Source organism: Phyllobates terribilis, unplaced genomic scaffold, assembly GCF_046119375.1.
Source record: "Phyllobates terribilis strain yellow unplaced genomic scaffold, ASM4611937v1 Scaffold_2__4_contigs__length_985480577, whole genome shotgun sequence".
NCBI classification, from domain to species: domain Eukaryota; kingdom Metazoa; phylum Chordata; class Amphibia; order Anura; family Dendrobatidae; genus Phyllobates; species Phyllobates terribilis.
This window is the reverse complement of record NW_027362762.1, coordinates 929,237,970-929,248,008: the sequence shown is the minus strand read 5'-3', so window position 1 is coordinate 929,248,008 and position 10,039 is coordinate 929,237,970. Positions and strand designations below refer to the sequence as shown.

Here is a 10,039-nt window from a genome sequence, read left to right as displayed (position 1 = left end):
ATAACATATGCTAAGTGCAAGAGATGTCCTACTCGAAAGGTCCACAAAGTGGTCAGGCTCAAAAGGGGTGCATTTTGCTACCTAAATCCCAAGTATGACCTTTAAAAATAAAAATCAGGATGTGTGAGATGTAGATCTATGGGCGTCCTCATCGGAGACTTTCTTTTATTAAATATATATATGCGTATAAAACTAGTGTGTCCTATTCTCTATGAAAGATTAGATCATCTGTACTTCTGTAGGCTTACAATGTAAAATGCCCCCATAACCCACTGGTGTCCCTGAATTTTAAAAAGGTATAAATTAAAAGAAAAAAAAATAGATATATAGAACTTTAGGTCTTTTTTTTTTTTTTTCAAGTTTTACATTGGTTTGTGGGAAGAGTTTGGCATGGTTACAGTTTTTTATTTTTTAGATAAATTATTGCAAAACTAGTACTTTACAACATGACCTCAAATAACCGGGCAAAAATGGGGAAAAAAACAGTTTTGCAACAAAAATTACAAAACTACCCTTCAAAAAACACTTAAAAAAAAAAAAAAAAAAATACAAAGCTACTGAAGCGTAACATTGATTGGGGGGCAAAGGAGGAGAAACACTGCAATATCAGAAACCTAGGAAAAGGTGCTGGGGGGGACATAGGGGTGATCGAGCAGTCACGACACAAATCCCTTTGTGCTCTCTCTTTGTACACGACTTGAGGAGCTGCGCCTCTCGTCATTTCCGCCATGTTTTGTACATTACCCTTTCTGGTCCAACCCTGAATATAGATTTTTTTTTTTTTTTTAAAAGAATAAATAAAAATAATAAGAAGCTGAACCTCCTCCACCACCAACCCGGAGGAGTGGACTTGTGTAACAGGATTTTGCTTAATTGTAACCGGTTGCGGCTTGATGGACGGTTTTAGCTGCCAATGTTGTGTATGTGCAAGTGTGCAGTCTAGAGGATCACGATTCCACAGTGCATGGAGGGGTAAAACCGTCACTTATTCTGACCCTTTTACAGCATATTAAGTGACAGCTTCAGATTTCTGTGTTCAGTTTCCTGGCAGGCACAAAGTCTTCTCGTTTCACCCATATGACTTCCTCAGTGGTGCTCTCGATGCTGCCGTTTAATCCAGAAAAGGCAGTCTGCTTCTTCAGCTGAGTCATACGGGAGGCATGAGTGGCCATGGTGTTCTGGACCATGCTGTTCAGAGGGTTACTGGATATGGAGGTGGCTTCTAGTTGCTCGCCTAGATCTTTCTCCATAGAGCCACTTTTGATGGACTCGCAGTACTCATCGTCACTGCTGAGAATGTCCGTTTCTTTAACGTCTTCTTGCTCTTCGTATTGAGCAAGATCGAACTGTTCCTCCACCCAGCGGTCGGTGTCGCCGCTGCTGGTCGTCTGCTGCGGAGGTTTAGGTTCAGTCTCTGTCTCGGATTCCTTGTCGGGGCTCGTTGAGTAGACCGTGTCAGAGTCTATAGTAAATCGATTTCTCACGAGGCGTCTCCTTCGAGCAAGAGACCTGCTGGGCGCGGAAACTGAAATAAAAGCAGACATTGAGAATTGTAAGAAAAATTGAGGAAAAAAAAAAACAATCCCTGAAAATCTGAATCTGTACTCCACGTAGAGGTTGTACAATAAGGAGGAGTTCTGTACTGCTTAAAGGGAATCTATCAACAGTTTTTTCCTATGCAATCTGACCGCAGCATGACTTAGGGTCAGAGACCCCGATTCCAGCGATGTGTATCTTAGATTACTGGGTGCAGAAGTTGTGATACAATTACAGTTTTCTCTGCTGCAGATCTAGCAGAGCTCTGAATGCTGAGCCCTGTAAAGCCCCGCCCACACCTCTGATTGGCAGATCTCTGTACACTGTATATTGACAGAAAGCTGCCAGTGTTGGGCGGGTTTGGACCAGGAGGCACGAGACACCTAGTCCTCTAGTGAATCTGTGCTGATAAAACACCGATTTTATTGAAACAGCGAAACACCATTCAGTAAATGGCATTGCTGGAATCAGCCCCTACATCATGCTGACAGATGCACTTTAACCCCTGTAAAACTGAACCATTTTTCCCTTTCCCTTTGTATTTTAGGCAAAAAAAAAAAAGATGACCAAGGAATCTGACAGAACTGGAAGAAAGGATGAAAATCCCTCAAAACAAGAAGTGAAAGACTCTTGGATGGCTACAAAAAGCGTTTACAAGCCATGATGCTCTCAAAAAGGGGGGCACTACTAGGTACTAATCGTGCAGGGTGCCTAAACTTTTGCACCTGCCCATTTTCCTTTTTGTAATTTTTAAAATGTAAAAATTATTTTTTTTTTACATTTTTTTATATACATCTACATTTTTCTCTCCCTATATCCCCTCCCCCCATCTCGCCTTATATCTATCACTCTCTATATGTCTATCATGCTCTCCCTCTACATCAACCTAGCGCTCTATAATTTAGTGCTTAAAGCCTCAGAACTTAAAGTTACAGGTAACAAATTTTGGTTTATGTCATCATTTTCTATCTCTCCATTGATGGAGCCATGTGAGGGCTTGTTTTATGTGTGTATTATTTTGGGGAACATACATTTTCCAGATTCACCATAGTCTTTGTGCCTTCACATTGGTTCTAAAAGTGAATTTTATTCATTATTTATTTTGCACCTTTTTTGTTTTTTTAAATAACTTGGTTTTCTGACTTTTTTTCGTCATTATGGATGCAGTTTTCCTTATCCAAAAGTTTTTTCCCAATTCATCATTTGCAACTTTTTGAAATGTTACATATTTTTGGTGCAATTGTGCTCCAGTACCCTGATATTTTTGCGCAGTTCAAAAGATGTGACATTTTATACAGGATCATGATTATCACTTTCTGCTCTAAAAAGGTGTAAAAAAAAAAAAAAAAAAAAGTAAGACAAGAAAAAAAAAGAACATCTTTTTTGAGAAACCTGTTTGACCGTAATGAGGGTGGACAATTGATGCTGGAACTTGTGGGCACAACCACAATTTAAATTCCATAGTGGCTGATTAACAGTGACATCTAAATGGGTAACCAGCAGCGATCTGAGCTAGCTCCTGTCACTGCCCTGTACGGAGAGGGTGCTGCTCCTGGGCTCAATACATATGCATGTACACGGACGTACATGTACATAGAGTTCTGAAAGGAGGAGGTTAACTGTACATTAGAAAAAAGGACAAGACAGAAATCAGGACCAGACTACACAGGGTTTGTTTGTAGTCTGTAGCCATGAAACCATATAGGTCTGCATGGGAGCTGTTAGACCCCAAACGAAAATTATAAAAGTTGCTCCATTTTTATTTCAGATTATGTGGAGCAATCCTAAAACTTGGCTTCAAAACACGAACACCCAAATTAAACACCTAAAATACTAGGCGTTGAGTAAAAAGATTTTCAGGACCATGGTGCAACAGCCATGTCTGTAGTCTGTGGCTGCCAGACCTACCTGCAGCTTCATCAGCGCCTCTTCGTTGGCCACCATGAAGGAGAGAACATGGTTGTGACCTACTAATCAGGAGATGTGATAAGGATGTCACAGGTAGTAAGAGGGTTGCACAGCTCTGGTGCAGAAGCCACCGACTACCGGCGCGGCCGCTGGACCATGGTTTTCCAAATCTTTTCACCAAACTCTACCAAATTCCTGTACAGTAGTGTTAAAAATAATAACTCATGTTTTTGAACACACTGCTAAGCACAAACTCTTTATACTAGTTTTTATTTCCATGCATTGGGAACATTGCACACTGTTTTCTAATTCAAAACATGGAGAAATGGATATAATGTTTAACTACTTTACAAAAAAAATAACAAAAAATGAACATTGGGCTGTTCTAAAAAAAAATAGCAGTGTCTGCATATGTCTTTACAAACTCATAATATGTACTTTGCTTTTTTTTGAGGATTTGGAATTCCTGTGAATCACTAACCTAATATTTAGTTGTATACCCACAGTTTTTTTTAGAACTGCTTCACATCTATGTTGCATAGAGTCAACCAACTTCTGGCACCTGTCAACTGTTATTCCAGCCTAGGAGGCTTTGACTACGTCCCACAATTTTTTGGCATTTGTTGACTTTGCCTTAGAAACGGCATTTTTGAGGTCACCCCACAAGTGTAGTATCGGATTAAGGTCCGGGGATTGGGCTGGCCACTCCTTAAACTCAATTTTGTTGGACTGGAACCAAGATTTTGCTAGTTTACTGGTGTGTTTAGAGTCGCTGTCTAGTTGAAACACCCATTTCAAGGACATATCCTCTTCAGCGTAAGGAAACATGACCTCTTCAAATATTTTAATATATGCAAACTGGTCCATGATCCCTTGTATGTGGTAAATAGGTCCATAGTAAGAGAAACATGCCCATATCATGATGCTTGCACCACCATGCTCCACCGTATTCAGAGTGTACTGTGGCTTGAATGCAGAGTTTGGCGGCCGTCTGCCAAAATGTCTGCGGCGCTTAGACCCAAAAAGAACAATTTTACTTTAATCAGTCCACAAAATGTTTCTCCATTTCTCTTTAGACCAGTTGATGTGTTCTTTTGCTAATTATATCAGCTTCAGTACATGTCTTTTTTTTTTTTTTTTTTTTTTTTTTTTTAACAGTGGGACTTTGCAGAGACTTCTTGCTAAGAGATTAGCTTCACACAGGCATCTTCTAACTGTCACAGTCCTCACAGGTAACTTGAGACTGTCTGTGATCATCCTGGAGCTGATCATTGGCTGAGTCGTTGCCATGCTGGCTATTCTTTGATCCATACAAACGGGAGTCTTCCATTTTCTTCCAGGTCTCTCTGGTTTTGCTTTCCATTTTAAAGCAATGGAGATCATTTTAGCTGAACAGCCGATCATGGTCTGTACTTCTTTACAAGTTCTACCCTCTCCAATCAACTTTCTAATCAAAGTACGCTGTTCTTCTGAACAATGTCTCGAACGACCCATAATTCTCAGGCTTTCAAGGAGAAATGCATGAGTCATGCCTGTTTCTTCATGAAAGATTGACCTCACTAATTGAACTCCACACTATTATTTTGAACACACCCCCTTTCAATTAATTATTCAAATACACAGACTCAAAAAACCTGCAGGTCATGAATGCGGAGTCTGTTGGTTTTCTTAGAATCTACTGCAACAATTTATATTATAGGGCATTGCAGGACCTCTGGTATCCATAGCTGCGTCCACTAGCAACTAGCTAACTGTCATTACATCAGTGGTCGTAACAATGGATATCTAAGCTGCTGCAATGCCCTGCACATGGGGTAAGCAACATCGTGAATCTGAAAAACTATACATTTCTAATTGGAGGTATTTGCGAATATTATACCTGCTACATATTGGGATAATATCTTGGAGATGGGAATACCCCTTTAATGGGCTCAACTGAAGCCACGAGGGCAGCTACCAATATTAGCGTATGAATACTTTTGTTTTTCTATTTTCCACAACACAGAAAGGTTGGGATAACTAGTACCAGGTTTACCTGGCGTGTTGCCATGTTAGTATAGAATGGTACTACAGCTTCATTTGTCCTCGTAATTTCATCGGGTAAAAAAAACACCTCCATTTTTTAATCCGGAGAACAAATCCCCACACAACATGTAGCTCATCAGGCAGCTTCTTGATTCCTCTGGTAATGACGGCAGCATCGTACATGTGACCTTCGATGATTCACATTACATTACAGCCGCCAACTTCGCTCGAGTATGCAAATAACTACATATCTAGCCGCTCAATGTTTTCAAACCGAGTTTCATATTCGACAATGTGGCAGCTGATATAAAGTAAAACAAGACCACACATACTACACACATTTGGCATCATCAATGGATCTTATTTGCTATGAATTATTTGCAAATTAAAAGGGTTGTCTCACCACAATGCCCCAACCATATGCTCTGCTAGAAGTGCCAGAAAAGAAAAGTGCGCAAAAGCTTGCATGCATTTCATGGACGACAGCTCACTCGAAAGGCAACCTAGTAAAGCTCTAATTCGAGTAGTGGCAGCTGCGAAGACAATCTAGTGCTTGTAGCCCCCATTCCTTCTAGTAGAAAACATTACCCTCGGATTGGTTCCGACATTGTAGAGGAAGCCTTGTACAAAAAGTTTTTCCAGTGCCACTGACTACTTTGCATCAGGTGCTTGCTAGTACAAGGGCACAAGGTGGGAGGAATGTGCAGACATCCTGGGCAGCACCCAACGACGCAATGTCATTACTGAGGAACGTCACTGGAGAAACGATGCAAGGCTTCCTCCACTTGAGGGGCACTGCTGCAGTAAGCCGAACAACAATGGTGAGGTTATAAAAAAATCTGCAGCTTTGTGATTGCCAAAAATCCATCTTTTGAGACTCTTAACTGGAGGAATGTTTAGGGTCATCTTGCCGTAGTCAAAGGGTCTAATTTTTAGTATTTTAAATAAAATAATGTGTTTCTCGTTAACAAATTTGCTGGAGGAACGAGTCCATGGACCATTATAGCTACCTGCTCTGTTCATGGCAGGACGAGCACCCTTCAGTGCACACAACCTCTTCCCCCCAAACGGGACGTATTGTTGGGAGTTGGGTAAGCTCTCGGTCTTCAGCAGCTGTCTCCGGTGCTTGTCTCGCAGGATGGAGTGCACAGCTCTCAGGAACTCCTTCTTGCTATCTGGAGAACTGCGGAGGCACAGAGACAACTCGATATGAACACAATTGTAGAATTAATTTTCCACCCTACATACGCTCCTCCTCTGACAACATGGGGTCAAGTACACCGGCACTTGGGCTCCTCGACACCTACCTGCAACATAAGTGGAATGCCCGCTCCGGTCTTCCCTCAGATTCAGATTTTACATGGACGATTTCACAGACAGAGTTAGTCTCTGCATCTGATAAAAGAAAGAAAAATGTGTTCATATATTTGCCTTTGCCGTTTTTGTACCAATATTGAGCTACGTTGTTTTCTAGTATCCCTTGGAAACAAACAGGAATTTACTACAACCCCACTGTCAGACACACAACTATATTAAAGGAATTGACCAGAACTCTACATTAGAGCCTATGGATTCTTCGTGCATGTGCAAGAACTTTCCCTGTGACCAATGAACACGACTGACATTTATATCCAAAAGGATGAAAACCTAAGGGAAATCAATTTATATTTTTTTTTTTCCTTGGGTCTTCACAGAGTCCTATTTTTGGAAAAGATTTCTGATAGAATCATCTCTTATGTGAAGATTGTCTTTCGTATTAAAAGTGCCATACAGACAAGATACAAGGGCGTCCCCTGCTCGGTAACCCTCTTTAGGGGTTCATATGAAGAGCTAATGGTGTTGACTTGCCTGCACCCTTATTTTACTAATAGGTTTTCATTAGCTCCAGAGTCCCGTTTGCCCAGCACAGCTACAGATCTAGCGATTGTCCTCAGCACTGTCGCTGACCTCAAGTTCAGATGCCCCCATGTCTCTTTGCAGCATCTGAACACAATGTCAGTAGACCCATGGGGCATCTGAACGTGAGGTCAGCGGATGTGCTGAGGAACTAGTATTGGAGTAGAGGATGTGTTTAGGAGACAAGCTCTACTGATTAGCGAATCCATTTGCCGGACTCTGGTTGGGAGCCTCGTCAGTATTTTGTGGTCACCGGACGGGAGCTCTGAAGTCATCCCCGGTGCTACTAGGTCAACAGAAGATGTACCGGGGATGTCGGCAGGGTTCCAGTCATGAGAGGGACACGGCACAGTGATGGGCCAACAAATCAGAAAAGGGGCTGGCAGGCAGGAGGTGGTTCGCCAGGGTCCAAAAGAGAATACCGACGTGGCCGCTGGACCAAGGTCTTGTGAAGGTCTCCAACAACCTTTTTAAGAAAATGAATGTCTCAAAAGAAAGGAGCAGACTCCATCAGATAAAGAAAATCTTTTTCCAAATATATGACTGGGGAGAAAAAGTTCTAAAAATTGATTTCACATAAATAGGAGAAGATCCACCTCATTGAACTTGTGAAGAAACTTTTCTTTATTCACGGGAGTGCTCAGTGGAGGATAAAATAGTATCAGAGTCAAATTACATGATATGCGACAATCGACGCGTTTCAGGTTACTGTACACCCTTCATCAGGATGTCATGATTAACCCTAGAACGCATACCTGGGGCCTCGCAGGCCCGCCCTGTTAATTGTTTTCTATTTTCTGCAAGATTTCTTTAGTTAGAATTTTGAAACTCTAGGTATTCCTCAGGTATATAGTTGTTTGTCATTTCCAGTTGGTCATTTATTTATTATTTGCACACGGGCCTAAAAGGCCACAGGTATGTGAAAGTGTAGATTTTTATCGTCATGCGTTCTAGGGTTAACGGTGTGCAGTCACCTGAAATGCGTCAATGTCACATATCATGTAATCTGTGCCACAGAGTAAAGCATCAATTGCCACACTTTCTGATATAGGTAGACTTTTTTCCCTTTACGGCATAAATTGCTGCAAAATGTGAAAACTTTTTTGTCACCTGATGTAGTCAGAGCCCGAAGCTGCAAAGCCTCTGTAGGAATCATGTGCCTAAAACGAAACGGATCCCGATCCTCAAACATAGAAGCACGATGTGAGCCACCCTGAAAACGAAAAAGTGAAATGTTGAGAGGCTCATTGACTGGCGCGGTGTTTCGCAGCCACCCTCAGAGGTTTACGTCAGGAGGGACGGCCCATGTGCCTCTCAGACTACTGCGTACACTGGCAAATGTCACCCATAGGATCTTCTTTTGGAATAAAAAAAAAAAAAAAAAAAACTTATATTACACTGTATATATTTATTTACTAGATGAAGAGCAGACTCCATACAGCAGAAAAAGGTAGACATAAACCAGCCTGATGAAGGGCCTTCTTTTCTCCTGTGTGGGGTGAATGGGGGCCTGTGGATACATTTGGCTTACGTGTTGGGATTTTTTTGGCTCACACGGCAGACACTACAGTATGAAAGCACTCAACCCAAGAGAATAGGCCTCATTGATAAAAAGTGTCTAAAAGGAAAACAGTCTTTTGTTAACCATAGCAACCAATTACAGCGCAGCTTTCATTTCATAAACCGCTCTGGTAAAAAGAAAGCTGTGCTGTGATTGGTCGCCATAACAAAAGACAGTTTTCCTTTTAGACACTTGATAAATCTGCCCCACGGCGTTTCCTTAAAATTAGCCACCCCTATATAAAGGCTATGGTGCCAGTAACTTACCAGCTTCTTCTTTTGCTTGGAGCTATCCTTGTATACGAGCACAACGGCAGTCTTAAAAACTGAAAATGAGAAGAGGATTACAATAATCAGTCATAAACTAGTAGCCATGGAAATAATATTAAGGTTCCCTGCTTGGCGCCCTGATCCGATCCATAGCACTGGTCTAACCCAGAAATGTTACCTAGTCTATAGATGGGAATAACCCTTTAAGTCATTTACATCTCGAATTTCCTTCCTATGCCAATATGTAGTAGGTGTACTAATAATATTAATATTCAAATACCTCCAATAAGAAATGTAGTATAGTTCTTCTGATAAGCTAGGTCACTTACCCCATGTGCAGGGCATTGCAGTAGCTCAGGTAACCATGGTTACGACCACTCATATGTTGACAATTAGTAGTCATGGATAAACGACATAGCGAATCAGAAGACCTACACTACATTTATAACTGGAGGTATTTGCTAATATTATTATTATACCTACTACATATTGGGATAGGATCTTGGGAGATGAGAATACCCCTTTAAAATAGGAGCCCAGTATAAAAATTCTAAGCGATTAACAAAAAAAAAAAATGAAAAATCTCAAAAGAATAATATATAATGGGAGAAAACAATAAAAATAGAGTCCGGGTTAAATTTCCCTGTACCTTTAAATTGTTACCATCAGCCCTCTCCTGACGAAGGACGTGAAAATACATCCTAAGCCTGGTGTGGGTATAACAGTCTCAGGACATGTGAAATTATAACAGTAACCTGTGTAATAAATGCTGTAAGAAAAAAAATACTCAGAATGCTCGAATTAGCATTATTCGGTCATCTTACATCTCCCAAAAAATGGAATA

General features: G+C 41.1%; 1 protein-coding gene across 7 annotated transcripts in view; it reads right to left on the bottom strand.

The window, feature by feature from the left end:
* Positions 1-379: 379 nt before the first annotated feature.
* The window catches only part of TIAM1 (TIAM Rac1 associated GEF 1), a 284,561-nt gene continuing 274,901 nt past the window's right edge, over positions 380-10,039 (bottom strand). For all 7 annotated transcript variants that reach the window (XM_073668317.1, XM_073668321.1, XM_073668320.1 and 4 more), the window contains 5 exons: positions 9,193-9,251; positions 8,476-8,578; positions 6,777-6,864; positions 6,480-6,652; positions 380-1,525 (listed from right to left, as the gene is read on the bottom strand). In XM_073668317.1, the coding sequence (XP_073524418.1) occupies positions 1,023-1,525; positions 6,480-6,652; positions 6,777-6,864; positions 8,476-8,578; positions 9,193-9,251 (926 nt within the window). In that variant the 3' untranslated portion in view covers positions 380-1,022. The remainder of the gene's footprint in view (positions 1,526-6,479; positions 6,653-6,776; positions 6,865-8,475; positions 8,579-9,192; positions 9,252-10,039) is intronic.